This window comes from Xyrauchen texanus, chromosome 40, assembly GCF_025860055.1.
Source record: "Xyrauchen texanus isolate HMW12.3.18 chromosome 40, RBS_HiC_50CHRs, whole genome shotgun sequence".
Classification (NCBI taxonomy): domain Eukaryota; kingdom Metazoa; phylum Chordata; class Actinopteri; order Cypriniformes; family Catostomidae; genus Xyrauchen; species Xyrauchen texanus.
This window is the reverse complement of record NC_068315.1, coordinates 11,086,954-11,104,480: the sequence shown is the minus strand read 5'-3', so window position 1 is coordinate 11,104,480 and position 17,527 is coordinate 11,086,954. Positions and strand designations below refer to the sequence as shown.

Here is a 17,527-nt window from a genome sequence, read left to right as displayed (position 1 = left end):
TTTTCCTACTTATGCCTCCATAAACACAAAGAATCATTATGTAGGTCAGGATATTCAGCAACAGCAAGTTTATTCTTCTACATGTTGTTTTGGACTAGACAAAAGCTAAATGTAGTTTGATTGGTTGTGAATAAATTCAGCTCTGATTGGTAAATGACAAGCGGCAGCCACAGAGAGATAAAATATTTGTATCTTGTGCGGTGTGTGCCGCAAGCAGTTGTGCAAAACAAAGCAGCAGGATTCTCATGAACAAGCTTGGAAAGTGGCACCGCTTCGACTGCCGCCTCCGATTTGCCACCTGCCACCTCTCACTCATTGAAAATGTATAGGGAATGCACCGTGACCACATCCTGTGTAAAACCGCTTTTAGAAGACAAGGGTGCTTAGCTGTGCTGGTGGAAGTGGACATTTATTGTAAAAAAGGACTTAAAAATGAATCTTGTTTCTCACTCACAACTACTATATTGTTTGCAAAGACATGGATTTAACCACTGAATATGAATTACTTTTATGCTGCCTTTTTATGCTTTTCAGAGCTTAAAGTTATGGTCACCATTTACTTGCATTGTATATATTGGATTGTAAATGTTTTTCTAATAATCTTTTATGTTCCACAGAAGAAATTCAAGCACATCTGGGATTCCATAAGGGTGAATAAACAATGAGAGCACTTTCATTTTGGGGCAAACTATTCTTTTAAAACTTTTATACAAACTGTCAGTTTTCCTTGCTTTCACTGAAGCTCACAAGATGCTCATTGAAATGTTCTGATATCCTGCTGGGGAAACATGGATCATAAAGTTTTGCCCAAACTTGTGCCAGTAAAGTGCCTGCGGTCATTAAAGCAAATGGGGGACATACAAAATGGTGTGCTTGACAGTTTTTGGAGGATACTAACGTATGGTGTGGAGATGTACTTGGCCAATCACATTCATCTGTGTTTGAATTCCCCCTGGTAGTGCTGCTTTTTTGAGGACAGAAGGTCAGAGCATCTGCACACTGAGGTGAAATTGCAGGTTGCTTGTGAATGTTTAATATTGACACTTTCATGAACCATGTCATTTTGTCATTTACAGAAACTTTTAGATGGTTTTTCAAGAAACAAATAGATATAAAACAAAGAGTGTGATCGAGAAATAATTCTAAGTAAGACATCTGTAGTTTGATTTCCCTGAAAGTGTAAACTCCAAAGCAATCAAAACTAGTGTCCGACCGATAGATCGGTCGATATTAGCCTTTCACCAGTATATCCGTATCGCTGTATATGTTTACCGACATGCGCAGATAGGAAAAAAAAAAATTCTGAACATATAATGCAGAAAAAAGTGTCATAACGTAGTTTGTTCAGCAGAGCACATTCCGACTCCATTGTTTACAGAGCTGAACTGAAGGTGGGTCTGCAGACGGGGTGGAGTTCCATGGTGTCTTCTTGGTAAATTGCAAACTAGTTTGTGAAATACATACTGGAAAGTTAATAAACAATGACTTCATCATTTTATATAACTAATATAATATTAACCCTGTCTCTGACATCCATGTCACTCCTGTTTATCAAATCTGTTTGCTATGTTAACCAGCTATTTGTCAGTGCAGTCAGTAACATAGCAGATTAAAAGGTAAACATCAGAGCATCTTTTTGCAGCTCAGCAGACAACGGTGCGGTGGTGGATTGTTTCTGTTGAGTGTTGATTTCACGCTACGCTGTTACCTAGTTGGTGAGATGCAATGCTGGTCCATCTTTTGTTCTCCGTGGCAACGAGCTTATAGCTAACTAGCTAACCACATATCTACTTTCATACCTTGTCAGCGTGTAAACATATATTCACCAAACTGTTTTGTTCAGGATTCACAGTTTGGTGCTCCCTTCAACCGAACAATTCCAGTTGTTGCATTTATAAAATGTAATATTTAAAAGTCTGGTTTTCCAGACATTAAAATAGGATACGTAATAAAAGTAGATTTGATAAATAGTATATTTGCCCTGTGTAAATAATAATATATAGGAACTGTATCTAAAATAAATAAGGGGTGATAAATAAATACTAATACAACAGGCTGGAAAAACAGACATTTATTCATTTTAATATCTTATCTATATTTTGAATGTGTTGGAACTTGACAACGGGTGACGCACCCTAAAACTGCACCGTTAAATCGGTTTCATACTGAAGAGCCGCCGCTTAAGTATGTTTTTTTTCTTCTCTCTCTCGTAAATGAGTGTAAATGCCAACACCATTATATATGTCGAAAGGACTGAAGCCTGTCAACCAAAACATGAGCTCATTGATGTCATTAAATGAGTCTGCTCTTTTATTCAGTTGCTCCTGGTCGAAGGCTTCCGTAAATATTTAGTTTATACGGAGGATTACGTCCTACATAAATGTAATGGGGCAATGCTCAAATATTTAGTAGTGCATACATTTTGACTTAGTGCCCATTTATGCCACATCTAGGCTAAGTTGTAACTTATGTATAGCTGGTGCAACCGGCCCCTGATGTTTATTTAGCTATTTATTGTATTTTTATTTATTCTTTATTTTCTCAGTGTTCGTTTCTAGAATTTGTTGACAATGTATAAAAATAATGTCAAATATACTTTGATAAAAATATTTGTTTAAGAAAGCAGCCTTCTAAGTACCTTTGCATAGTCATCTTGGTGCAATCGGTGCACAATCCACATAGAAAATGTCTGTTTTCCAGCTCAATAATTAGCTATTTCGGCCACCATATCGGTAATCTGCAAATTTTCGGTCTCAAAAATCCCATATCGGTCTGGCACTAATCAAAAATTGTCTTGGTTTATTTAAGCATCTCAACCAGCCTGGCACAGCATCATTGGCTCAACCAATAACGTGAGTTTGAGGGGGATTTCTGTTTGAGAGACCAATGGCAGTGTTCTGGAAACCTGTTTGAAAACAAAAATTGGTGGCACTAGTGACTCAGACATTACAATCTTCTGCTTTAAATGAATAGTTCACTCCAAATTATAATTCTCTCATTACTCACTCTTATGGTGTGTTCACATACAATGCGAAAAATCATTTTGACCGCTAGATTATACATTTTTGTTTAAACTTGCGTTTGTGCGAGTAACACGAACCCGTGAGTATTCCCACTTCTCTTCCAAAAAAGGACAGGGGGAGGGGCTTCTACGACTTGGTTCATAGTAAAGTACAACCAATAGCTGGAATCAAGTAGACACACATATTTTCAGAATTTACCAGGTAGTCCAAGTTCCTCGCTCAATTTCCTCAAAGCGATGTCTTTTTTCATCTGGTCTCTGTACATGTATGACTTTATGTCATACAATTCCGGGTGCCCACACACCGCTACAACAATTTTTTTCATCCATTTTTCCAGATTTCTTCTGCTACTACGTCAGTGACATCCAGTCAATCTCAATGCTGATAGGCTTTCGCGACAACGCGTCATGTGGATTTTGAAGCGATTTCATGTGTTTGAGTCGCGCCATACGCTTCATCCGCACTGCCCGGCGCGCTTCGCATTGTATGTGAAAGCACCATTATGCCAACTTTCTTCTGCCGAACAAAAACAACAATTTTATTTTTTAAATGGATAAATGTTGTGTTTGTCTATACAATACAAGTCAATGGTGACCAAAACTTTCAAGCTCCAAAAAGGACATAAAGGCAGCATAATGGTCAACTGGTTTAAGCCACGTCTTCTGAAGTGATCAGTTTTGGGTGAAAATATTGGGTAAAAATATTTTTCACTAGAAATCTTGACATCTGAAGTCTTGTTGGCAAGATCATGAGTTCAAGCTTGAGTACACTTCCTGGTGCTTGACGCATGTGCAAGAGTGATTGTACAGAGACAAGAAGTGTAATCAAGCTTGAAATCATGATCACGCCAAGAAATGAATTAAACCACTCAAGTCGAATGGATTACGTTTATGCTGCCTTTTATGTCCTTTTTGGAGCTTGAAAGTTTGGACCCCAGTGGCTTTCATTGAATGAACAAACACGCATCAAATATTTAATAAGTCATACAAGCTTGAGACAACATATGGGTGAGTAAGTGATCTATTCCTTTAAGGGTCAGATAAACTGTATGGTACATCTTGCAGTTTGGTTTAGTTAAATCACTTTGCTGCAGCTCCCACTATCTGTCCATCTGATCACCATGTTTATGTGTTTTCCATAGCTGCCAGTAAGTCATCAGCAATCATGTCAACTCATATCGTGGCCTGCCTCCTCCTGTATCGACACAGGCAGGTAAGCACAGACCTCACTTCTGCTCAGCATGTACATAAATATATCTCTTCATTGACGTACAAGTATGACGTCTAGTGCCAGATCTATTGGTGCACCACTGACTTAATTTACACTGGTATTGAGAGCCATGCCAATCAGACCACCCATGACAGATATTAATAATAGCAGGTGTAAACCAAGCCACTGTGACAAACAGTTGTGATCATTACTGGACAGGGTGTGCTTCTGTCTAAATTGGTGGAGGATTTCTTCAATATGAAGGAAGAGATCTTATCACGGGACTTCGACCTGGGCTTTTCTGGGAACTCGGAAGACGTGGTCATGCATGCACTCAGCCTTTTGGGAAACTGTGTGAATGTCACCAGCACCAACAAAAACACAGAGTTCATCATCGCCCCCAGCAACACTGTGCCCGCACTCTTTGAGCTCAATTTCTACAGCAATGGCCTTTTCCACGTTTTCATTGCCGATGCAATTATAGGTAAATGCTCTTGAGACACTTGGAGTCATAGTGTAGATCTATGATCAGTTTTTGAATTGGAATGACAATTGAAAAGAATGATTATTTATCATGATAAATACAGCATTCCTTTTGTTTGTGTATTGTTGGAGTATTAAGATGAAATTAAGTGTTAATGTATGTCTGATAGCATGTAGCACACTGACCCTGTTGAGAGAGCAAGCTGCAGTAACTTCAGAGAGTGAGCAGAATTCTTCCTCGACGCTGCTCAGCCAAGAGAGACTGATCCGCAGAGCTGCAGGCCTCTCCCACTTCCTGTCCAATGAGGTGGCATTGGCACTGGTATGTCCTCTCTCCACTGCCATTTAAGCAGCAGCACTATCAAGTGGTTAAATGTGGATAGTTCAAGCAATTAAATAAATCTGACTTTTGAAATAAGGAATTTGACTTGGTGCTATTAAAATAAAAATAAAAAGTGTATAATAATGAATATAATGACATGCATTTTACATAGATTAGAATGGAATGGAATAGAATAGAATCTGGAATTCATCATCACACACCAGGGGGTGCTGTCATGTTTTTCTGTGTCTTTCAAACTGTCACCATAGAGCTGTGTCATTTAAGTTACAGGAACAGTCCCCTGGAGCAACATGAAGTTAATAGCCTTGCATAAGGTCACAATATTGAAAGTTCAGGGATCTCCCCTTGTAGGAGTATGTTCTGTGACATTGGTTAACATTCTACATCATATAACCACTTGACTAACAAACTGTATACCGTTTTGATCAGTTAGAAATTCAAAACTGTTTGATCTTGTAAAAGCGAAAGCGAGATTTCAAAATATACGTTCAGTTTTGTCAAAATGGTTTAAAAATTGTTTATGGTTTAGTAGCAAGACCGAAACCTATCTGTTGGTGCGACTTTCCAAATATTAGTACAAAGCAGAAGAATTTTCAATTAAAATAAAATATGCATTCAAGAAATTCAGAATGTAAATTATTTATTAACCCTTTCCCCGCCAAACACGGAATTTTCCGTGTTTTATGAAAAAACGCTTCCCCGCCAAACACAGAATTTTCCGGGTTTCCGTGTTTTAGGTGTTATACGGTAAGGAAGACCCCTGCGCATGTTTTGAAAGAGTACGCAACTCTTTGATCAAAGAAACAGACTGCGATCGTCTCAAACATGAAGAAGTGGAGTATGAGAAGCTCAAAATATCAGACATAAACATGCCTTTTTCTCAGCTTTTTGTCTGAAATGTTGTTTTTTGACAAAACCTACCTCTGTTCAAGTCGCAATAAAAAAAGAACAAATGAAGATAAAATAAAATCGGTTTTTTTTGCCTAAAAGCAGAGGCCCAGATCTTTATTTTGATATATAGCATCTTCATATATTCATGGAAGAAAATATTCTGCAGGCCATTAAAATTTAGCGAAAATCGTCCAAAACCCTGGCGGTGGCTGGCAACTTTTTTTAAAAAACGCTGGCGGGGAAAGAGTTAAAGGGGATTCTTTTGTCTTTACATTCTATAGCCGTGTCAGACTTTGTATCAGGTCTTCCATGATGCCATCACCAGATTAATCGAATATGGCGTGCTGATTGTGGCTGAGGTGAGCTGTCAACTCTGATTTTAAATATCTAGTTGCATGTTTCTGTTGCATCTAAAAAATGTTAAGAAAATTTACCTTCAGAGTTAGTGTTGCCATTTACTTAATCTGATTGATTTTAGGTAGATTCCTGTTTGTATACTGTATGAATGTGATTTTCACTTTATTATTGACTTTCTGAAACTGAGTGATTGTATAGATACCAGCAAGGTTTCTGTGGTTGGACAACTAATATAACTAAATAATATCTATGCGTAATTCAAAATATTTAATTGAAATGTACTCATCTTATATTCAGTATTTCTGTTGACCTGAAAAACTGTTCTTAAATTAATAGTTTTGTTCCTGTGCTTTATAGGATGACCAGGAGGAGTTAAGTCCATCTGAGGAACCTTGGCCCAAAAAGTTTCCTGAGGCTCTTTCCTGGCGAAGCGATGAGGAGGATGAAGACAGTGATTTTGGAGATGAACAGAGAGACCGGTATATAAAGGTGGGTCATACAATGTATCATGTTGTATGGGTCAAAACAATTTATAGGACTCATTATTGCAAATAATGAAGTCATGCATGCCCAAAGTGAGATAAGCATAACACCTAGAATAAGAGAGAAAGAAATGAAAGACAGTTAATATGATGCTTAACAGGTTCATATTTTTGGGTACAATAACATTATGATACAGTGCAACAATCAATGAAAAGTTCATGTTGATTTTAAAGGAATAGTTCACCCAAAAATGAAAGTTCTCTTATCATTTTCTCACCCTCATGCCATCCCAGTTGGGTATGACTTTTTCTTTTGCTGAACACAAATGAAGATTTAAAAAAGAAAAAGTATCTCAGCTCTGTAAGTCCATACAATGTAAGTGAATATTGAAGTGTAGTCAAGCTTTAAATCATGATCGTTCTTAGAGAATGCAATGGCAAGATATACAGTGCCAATGAGTTACATTTTGCTCTGTTCTCACCCAAAATTGATTGGATCACTTTAGAAGACATGGATTACAATTCTGGAGTTGCATGGATTACTTTTATGCTGCATTTTGTGTGCTTTTTGGAGCTTTGCAGTTTTGGTTACCATTCGCTTAGACCTACAGAGCTGAAATATTCTTCTAAAAATCTTCATTTGTGTTCAGCAGAAGAAAGAAAGTCATATACATCTGGGATGGCATGAAGGTGAGTAAATGATCATTTATTTATTTTGGGTTGAACAATTCCCTTAAGGCAAGTCGGTTCACTCTGTAATACTCCCAGGAAGCTATTTCATATTTGGGTAATTGGCATACAAGTACAGCTCTTGTTTACTTGAATAGGGAAAGAGCGACATTGCCTAAACTTTTTGTCAAAATTATGTTTTCTATGTGTAAATAATAAAATAAAATACAAATCTGACATTAATGACATCATAAATGTTACTACTTAAACTCAAATCATGTAAAAAATACTATTACGTCCAGCTAATACACATGCACATTGAGTAAACCAGCTCAAAAAGGCAATTGGTTCTTTAAAACTGAAAGGCAGGGGACTTCCATTCCTACTTTTGTCACATTACAAGCTATGATTTATCCCATCTCATTCTCTTATAATGTCTCTAGTAGTAGCAAAAACAAGACATAAGACACTAAGAAATCACTTCTATATAGCTAGATATATATATATCTTTATTTTTGAGGGAATTGCTTCAGACACATAGAATTAATGCCACTTGGCCTATTTTATAAACCCTATTTTAACAATAAGTTCATTTTTCAGATTGAAGATAAAGCATGTCAATTATTTTGTCTTTTTTTAGGTGAGCGCATCTGCTGAGCACCAGGAATTTTTTACTTTCCTGCAAAAGATTGTCACCCCTGTGTTAGAAGCCTACAGTGGTGCAGCTATCTTTATACACAGCCTGAGTTCATCCATGTCTGAAAGAGAGTACACCCAGAAGCTTTTCAAATATCTGCTAACACGCACAGAGAGAGGAGTGGCTGCATATGGTGAGTCATCTGCACTTTTTGTTTGTAAAAGAGCCCTTAATAACATGTTCAGTTTGAGGGTGTTTACCCACTACCACAATATAATAAGAAAACAGAACTGTACATTCAGTTAAATTGTTCTCTCTCTGTCCTGTGATCTTTATCATTTATCTAATGAAATGTAGCTTTTGTATCTGGTTATAAAGCACTGTGAGTTACAATCCTGTTTGAAAGATACTCTATAACTGAAGTTTATTTTTGTTGTTTTAGGAGAGAGTGCCACACACTACCTCGTAAAGAATACAGTGAAAACATTTAAAGAGCTGGGGGTAAGAGGGCTGTCTTTTGACATTTGCTGCTCACTTATAAGTCTACACCAGTGGCTCTCAACTGGTGATTGGCAGATAGCAGGAAAAGTTAAAAAAAACAATGCTGAATAATAAACAACTATATAATTGCAAAAGATGGATATATGTTGTTTGTACGTGTAAAATATAATAGTTAAATATGTGTTATTATATGAAATATTAAAGGTGCTCCAAGTTATTTTAGATGATCTGGAATTTCCACAAGCTGACCTGTTGGATTAGCCATGCTCCCTCTTTCCAAAACCCTGCACTTCAAACATACCAAATGAGCTTTATTGAAACTGAAATCGAGCAGAAGCTGTTGTCAAAAACACCAGCAGCAAAATAGCGCCATCAACTGATAACTGTTATGAGCAACATGGCATATAAATGGCATTAAGACTCAATTTGCTGCAACTACAACACTATGAGAACGCGCAAAATGATTGACAGGCAGAAAGCATCACATTTTTGTTTTCTGTTTACAGAGTTTAGTGCTGTCACAGAGACCATTGAGAGAACTCATTAATATCTTTCAGGGTGTAGGACATTTTGTTGCATACTTTTCCATAAAAAATACAGCACCTTTAATAGTCCTATTAAGAATAATCTAGAGCCCATACATTACTGGTTTTTTGTTTTTTTGTAATTTTTTCATCATCTTGAAAAATAAACAGTCAATTGAAAAGATATTGAAATTTTATAACTTGAAAATCGTGATCACAGAAGACTTTAACAAAAATAATATTGCATGGCTTCTGTGGGCTTCCATATGTGCTGTGTGCATAAGTCTTCTAACTAGGAACATTACAAAAATATGTATTTTTCTAATTATATTTTATTCGTTTTTCATCATTTTGGTCACATTTAGGTTTTTAAAAATTAACAAATTCAAGTATTCTATCAACAAATATATTATATTGCATACATTATATTGCATACATTATATTTAGTTACATGTTTATTGTTTAACTGCATGATTTTACTATTTGTAAGTATTTACATTGATTTGACCAGTACTGTCTCTTATAGGTAGACCTAATAGACCTCATTTTATATCAACAATGGCAGTTGTAGTTAAAGTTTATTGTAAATTTGGTTGCAGATGCAAGCAATTTCCTCTCATTGTGTTTTGCATAGAGTAAAATATATCAACCTTGGGATTTAAGAATCAATATTGTTCAAATGAAGATAATGATGCATCAGAAAAACAATTTTTACCCACCCCCAATCTGTTTGATAATAGCAACAACAGAAGTGTGCGGCTGTGCTTGTGCGAGGCTTAGAGGGAACATTGTTCCCTATTTGATGTCCAATGTAAAATCAGGTCCTGCAGCAAAACCACTTGAGCACCACTGGTCTAAACCATTTCCAACTCGAAAACCTTTCTGTATCTAATAACAATAATTAGTATTTTAGATGTACACAGATGGCTGTCTGAAGAATTGTCTGTGCATATGTGAAGTAATCATGCCATTTGTAATCGACAGGTGCTTAAAGAAAGACGAGAGGGTTCTGTGTGTTATCTGGAGCTGAGCAGTGCTTTCTTACCTCAGGCCAACAGGAACAAACTCCTGCAGTACATTCTGGGTTTCAGCCTACTGTGAGCCACATGCTTGGATCATCAACACAGCCGCCCAGCTCATCTTCCCCTTCGCCACCCCACTCAAGGGCTTTTTACAGGCTAGTCATGAAGGTCAAAGGTGCTACTCTAAGGAAAGCTTTACCTGGAAGTGCCTTCACTGAACACCTCATGCTATACTCGAGTTAGTCTTCCGTTCACTGTGAAACTCACCACTTATGTACCACTGAATACACAAGTAGTTTACTCACCACTCTTTTTTATGGAAAGCCTCCACTAATGCTGTAGTTGTGGATTACTGTACTAATTTTGCCATTGTAAGTTAAATCTTATCTTTTCTTAGCTATGAGCATTTATATGGTGTTAGTCTGTCTGGTTGTAGGTTTTTTTTTTTTTATTATTACTCCGATCAGAACATGAATGTCACTCATGAGAACAGGCTGCCTTCAGTTTTAACAAGCATACTTCAAGGTAATGGCAAGTGTACAGAAATCTTTAAAAAGGGCATTTAGTTGTTTGTTTTTAAATCACTAGTACTGTTTAGAGCATTTAAAGTGAATAACATTCTAGCATTTGCTCAAAATAATCTTGTGGCAGACATTTGGTAGAATGAGGTGACTATGCAGATGACCAAGTGTTCACTTAATAATGGCCCGGTGGAAATTGCACAACAGTTACTTCAAGACTTTGAGTGGGACAAAAAATGGTTACTGAGAAATTTGTTCCGTTAGTGGATCGTTAAAGGTCAGTTCTTGTTTATCCACTTAGTCACTTTCTATGGGTGCAATTGGACATCCATAAAGAATACTTATTTCATGCGTATTGTGTAACAGCAAACAGTAGATAAATGTAATGGTCTTAGCAGGCCGGGAGTATCATGTGTGCAGCAACAGGGGAAACATTACTGGAAATTGCTTGAAACTTGGCTGGCTATTTTAAGATTGATCACAGATCTCTTATGTAATATTTGAAGGTGAGTTCCCTTTGCAGCCAAGCACTTTTATTCCGTCCTCAGTTTCTGTCATATTTTCTATAAGGGTTAAGATGCTCTGCAATGAATTTTCTGTACATCTGTGTAAGTGTGTGTGCATGTGTGCAATATGTCTTTAGTATGTGTATAAATCTATTTTGCTACAAGCCTGTAAGAAGCACAGAGAACAAGAATGCTGAAAAGGTACATGTTGCCATGATAACGATATATTCAAAAGTGCAATTTTGTGTTTGTTAGAAAATGGATATTGAGCTTGTAGAAAGTCAAGAGAACACTGCAATGGTTCAGTGGCATTTTAATTGTTATTAAGTGTGACAAAAGACTTGACTATTTAAAGACCCAACAGTTTATCTTTTCAATTTCCAAGCCTTTTCTGCTAATTCATCAACATCTTTTTCTTATGTTGTGCATTATCCAGGCATGACTCTTGTTTGTTTTGGCAAGTCTTTTTAGTGAATGTGAAAAGCTACTCTTGGAAAAGGGAACTTCTGTGAGTGAGCCTTTGGTATATCTATGTGAGAGCTCAATTTGTATTAGGGACTTTCCAGTGCCTGTGTTTCACCTGCATTGCACTGGATAAACTGCAAGAATGTAGTTAGGCGTGTACACCTGTGGAAACTACTGGACACCGTTTGTTTTGAATGTGATAGGGTTCCCATGGTCATTGAAAACTTGGAATTATCCAGACTGATCACTCTGAATTCAACAACAGTAAAGCCGTGGCCAAAAGTATTGGCAGTGACATACATTTTGTGTTTCGCAAAGTTTTCTGCTTCAGTTGTTGTGGTGTTGATTCATGTTGTTTCTAGATTATTGTGCAGAGGGATCAGATGCATTTTAAATAATTGCAAAAAGCCAAAAATAAAATTACTATCACAAATAAAACTAATTTCACTGTTTTTTGGTCCTGGCACAAAATGACCAGTCTCCTCCTGAGGAGTCAGCTATGGAATCGTGTCACCACCAGTGCAGAGCTTGCTCAATATTGGCAGCAGGTTGGTGTGAGTGCATCTGCACGCACAGTGAGGCGAAGACTTTTGGGCAATGGCCTGGTGTCAAGAAGGGCAGCAAAGAAGCCACTTCTATCCAAGAGAAACATCAAGGACAGACTGAAATTCTGCAGGAAGTACAAGCATTGGACAGCGAAGACTTGTTCAAAGTTATTTTCTCTGAGTAAGCCCCCTTCCGACTGTTTGGGACATCTGGAAAATCGATAGTCCAGAGAAGAAAAGGTGAACGCAACCATGATTCCTGTGTCGTGCCAACAGTGAAGCATCCTGAGACCATCCATTTTCATCCAAGGGAGTGGGCTCTCTCACAATTCTGCTCAAAAACACTGCCATGAATAAAGAATGGTATCAAAACGTCCAGCAAGAGCAACTCCTTCCAACGATCCAGGAGCAATTTGGTGATGATCCGTGCATTATCCAGTATGATGGAGCACCATGTCACAAGGCAAGAGTGAAAATGAAGTGGCTCTGAGATCATTACATTGAACTTTTGGATCCGTGGCCAGGCAACTCCCCGGATCTTAATCCCATAGAGATCCTGTGGACAATCCTCAAAAGGCGAGTGAATAAGCAGAAGCCCACAAATTGTGATCAACTCCGAGCACTAATAAGGCAAGATTGGAAAGCCATCAGTCAGAATTTGATCCAGAATATCCAGCATGCCAGAGCAAATTGCAGAGGTTATGAAGAACAAGGGTCAACACTGTAAATATTGACTCTTTGCATATATTTAATGTTTTTGCCAATAAAAGCCTTTAAAACTTATGAAATGCTTATAATTTTTTTCCAGTATAGAAACATGTTAAAAAATATTCTACAAATACTGAAGCAGCAAACTTTGCAAAACACAAAATTTATGTCACTGCCAACACTTTTGGCCACGGCTGTAGGGCGAAAGTTTAGCTCCTTAAATCGCTCTGTGCTTCCCGAAATTAAAATGAATGCCCGCAGTAGCTGAAGCTGGAAATGTTGAACGTATGGGCGGCACATGTGAGATGCAGTTTCTGGGTGAGATGTCCATAGAATGGCACCAAAAGCAGGTTGTACTTTTAGTTGTAAATGGTGTAATACAGTCAACAGGAATGCATATTTTATTAAGTCCTAAACCTTATCGTCAGTGCAGTACAAATGTAATTTGAGCGAAAAATGTATGTGAAGATGATAACTTTTTGGTTACAGGACCAGAATCCATTTATCGTTGAGTTCTCATGCTACATTAGTGCAATTTGTAGCACCAGAAAAAAATTTGTTCACACTATATTAATGCAAAAATGCATGACGGGAGATGGCACCTGTCAGGAATTCGGCAGACTGGGGTTGATTTCAGGGTACATAACTTTCGGAAGCGACATTTCGATTTCCTGTGCGATCATGTTGATTTCCAGGGCAGGAAAAGTTATGGAAAAGTTTTGGAAATGTTGTGAATAGTGAACATGTTTCTAGTTAGCTAGAAACTTGTTCGTGCTATCTCTAAAACTGATATTTAATCTTTAACTTATGAATGCAAGATCAGTTGTGGGAACCCTGATGATTATTAACTATATATTAGATGAAGTATTTTGAAAATGTTTTTAGGGTATCTAAGCTAAAGCCTGTAAAGGTTGGGTAAATAACTTGTATGTAATAACTTATATTACACTAATAACTTTAAAAAAGTCTCAAATGTATTATGCACATGCTGTATTAAGGCATATGTTTGTGCAGTTATTTACCCCTGTTGTCCCATGCACAAAATAGTTGCTCTTGTGTCACCTTGGCAGCAATTGTAAGGTATAAATTAGCAATACACAGTTTTTGAGTCAAAGGAAACAAGAATTGGCAAAATGTAATTGTTTCATAATACAATGTGTAAATGTGTTCAATAACCAAGGACAGTTGTTTACTGTATATTTGAGATTTACATGACTATTAACATCCACATGCATTTCTTTCCCGTCAGACAGCAATAATTCAATTGTCATTTGTCCCATGTCCATTGACGTGGGCATGTACTCCACTAATCCCAAGTGAAGTGTGGGTTATTGCTCAGCAATAAATCCAAGTTGCACTAAATGTGAACAATACATTTACATTTAGATTTTGAAAGAAACCTAGAAAGCAAATATTAAGGTAGTAATATTTTATATTCCTCATGTCAACTAATGTTTTCCTCTGCCTTCTCTTAGTTGTCATCTAAGTGATAATATAGCATTTAAAATCAACCTTGTATACAAGGAAGAGATCCCACAATTGTATTGTGGGATGGGGAGTTTACTAAAAACAAATGCATAAAATGATGTTTGCTCTGGCATCTGGTTAATCAATGGGGCTTCTTATTGAGCTCTAAATCCTGCAGACAGAATGCTTTTTAAATTATGCAGTAGAACTGTTTTCTATACTTTGGCATGTTTGCTGAATGTAGCGATGTTGTTGTAAAAGAGGAAATTATCCTAGCACTGAAGCCAGACTTACTAGTACTGCTTACTCTCAGTCGTTACTCTTTGTTTTTCTGTAAAACTATGACATTTTCATGCTCTGTAGATTTATTTGTATTTTTTTTTTTAATAAATGAATATGTTAACAAATGGTTGGCACAGATTTGTGAACTAATAGCACGATGCTATGCAACGTGGATACAGATTACAGCACAAATGTGTTTTAAACTGCACTATATGTACCCAAAACAGTTCCTAAAAGCATGTCATGTAGGAGGTAAGAGATGTTCATGATGGCCAACAATTTGTGCATCATTCTCCTCTAATACACCAACTCTAGAGGGTGGACTGTAGGTCTAATCCAAAATGACTGGGGTAGTTGCAGCTGCGAGGTGTCAGAAGCAGAAGGACTATGGGGTGTTGGGTGATAAACCATACACTAAAGAAAACAGAAAATGCCTGAGGCATCGTTTGGGGTTCTCCAGATTCCTTCAGATTTTCCTTCAGACATTTTGTGCACTCAAAGAACTTTGACCTACAATTCAGTAGGGGTGCACCGATGTATCGGACACCAATATACATTTTACAAGTGAATTTGTCAATCAGTTGGAGATTTATTATGAGGGCTTGTTTAAGGACCCGTCAATTTACACCTGGGTCAGACATTGTTTTTCTTTTCTTTTTTTCATTAATGCTTACAAAACTTTTACATCTAGAGCCAAGAGGTATATTAAAACAAGCAACAACAAAAAGGAAAATAAATAAATAAATAAACAGTTTAAATAAAAATATCAAATTGTTTACATATTTCAAAACACTTTACAGCTTTCTTGTTACTCAAATTGGAAATTGTTCTTAGGTATTGCAAAACCTCTGAATTAAAAATTAAAACTAATGTTTTATAACCACCATACTTACATTTATGAATACTAAACTTTGCCAACAAAAGCAGAACATTAATCAAAATAATATTCCTTATGAAGAGACATGTCATAGCTAAAAAAAAACAAATAAAACATTTTTAAAACAAAGTTGAAAGCTGGGAATAATATGATCTCCAGAAATCAGACCAAAAACAAGTCGAGTAGGGACAACTCCAAAATAAATGAAAAAATGTTTCCTCCTGCAGACCACAAAATGTACAGAATATATCGACATCACAATTAAATCTCTCTACAAGAAACTTATTAGTGAGGTAGCACTTATACATAAGTTTGAAGGAAATTTCTTTGATTTTATTCGTGATTAAATATTTATGGGTAATTTCTAAATTTTGCACCATCTCAATCCAGCGTCAGCCTTGCTTGTGTAGTGTCTCGTGTGCGTTGCATCATAAACATAAAATGTTTAGGTCACTGGTTCAAGTTAAATATAGTTTAATACTCAATCAAACACATCTTGAGATCCCTTAGTTCGCATTTGCGCTCCTTCAAGTGTTTTGAACGCAAGAACGTAACGCATGTTTGTGTTGTTCTGCCTACTGAAGTGTTTTCTTCACTGTATAAACTGTGTGTTGCTCATACAGCTGAAATTTCACTTACCGCCCTCTGGAGTAAACAGGTGGTACTACAAGCTTGCATTTCTCAGAATTATGGTCCGGGGGCATTGCGATTAATTGCGCTAATTTTTTTAACGCATTATTTTTTGTCAAAATGAATCGCACTGAATTAACGCTTTAAATCGACAGCCCTAGTCATTACATAAACATTCAGCCCACAAATTAATATCACGTTATATCCTAGTGAGATTATTTTACCGCAAAAGCTGCGATTTAATGAGATAAATATATACTTTGCATCTAATTCAAATGGGTAACTTGTGAATGTGTGGAGACAGTGTTGTGCTGACGCCGGCTGCTCATACCTTTTAAAGCTCCTCCTTGGCTCATACAGGGAAAACACCATCATGAGCATTGTGCAATCTGTTTGTAGCAGATGACAGTAAACAGAGTGCAAATTCATGTTGTAGCATGAGGCACATACAGAGTATATACTTATTTGAATAAATAGCAGCCTTTTGTGGTTTAATAATCGCTTTGAGTCACATAGCAACTGGCTTTTCCAAAGTGGGAAGCTGCTGTCACAACATCAGGGCTTCACAGAAAAAAAGCAACACAAACACTTCAAAATAAAAGCTCAGTCAAAATTAAAAGTACATTTATAGGAATAAAAGCATGACAGAAATAAATCACTACTGTAAATGTATGTAAAATTCACTGTAATACTACTACAGCATGATGGATCATAAGCATGAAAATGGCGATACGAATAACGGTTTATTTATAATTAATTACATACATTTATTGTGTTGTATTAAATTATACTATTTTTGTAATATAAACAAGACGTACCAAAATAAATTAAATCCAAAATAGTAAAACATGTCTAATGCATAATGGAAATTTTAATGTTCTATTGTTCAGAAGTGCAAGATATCCTATTTTTGCCCACGTCAGTCATCATTTGATCATATGTTTAGAGAAAATGACGACCCACACTGCAACAACAAGGATTCAATGAGACCATAATGAAGAAGACGTCCAAGACAGCATGTCCATAATGGAGAACCAGAGCAGATGCCTGACAAATTTTTTGCCCAATAGCTCAGAAATGAACATGACTATGGGTGTGAGTTTCTGGAGCTGTTTTTACACAATACAGGAAATTTCTCAATGATATTGACTTGAATTTGAAACAAGTATTGCTTTAAGATGAAGCCAGTTTTTGTGTTGTTAAACGGTTTAATTTGTTTTATTACAACTCGTGTGTAACTTATTCATAAACTTATGTGTGACTAGGATTTCTCTCATTTATGTACTGTAATGTTAACTTCCTTTTTAAATTCAAGTATTTATTTAAAAGCTCAATTGGAGTTAGGGTGTACAAGAGGATATTTTATATGTCTATTTTTTTTTTTT

The 17,527-nt window shown here is 36.6% G+C and overlaps 1 protein-coding gene across 1 annotated transcript in view; it reads left to right on the top strand.

The window, feature by feature from the left end:
- Positions 1–14,710, top strand: part of LOC127633901 (glycerol-3-phosphate acyltransferase 1, mitochondrial-like) — a 33,970-nt gene extending 19,260 nt beyond the window's left edge. Inside the window, exons 14-21 of the mRNA XM_052113278.1 lie at positions 4,165–4,235; positions 4,452–4,716; positions 4,886–5,037; positions 6,231–6,308; positions 6,664–6,795; positions 8,098–8,287; positions 8,537–8,595; positions 10,104–14,710. Of these exons, the coding sequence (XP_051969238.1) occupies positions 4,165–4,235; positions 4,452–4,716; positions 4,886–5,037; positions 6,231–6,308; positions 6,664–6,795; positions 8,098–8,287; positions 8,537–8,595; positions 10,104–10,220 (1,064 nt within the window). The 3' untranslated portion in view covers positions 10,221–14,710. The remainder of the gene's footprint in view (positions 1–4,164; positions 4,236–4,451; positions 4,717–4,885; positions 5,038–6,230; positions 6,309–6,663; positions 6,796–8,097; positions 8,288–8,536; positions 8,596–10,103) is intronic.
- The last annotated feature ends 2,817 nt before the right edge of the window (positions 14,711–17,527 follow it).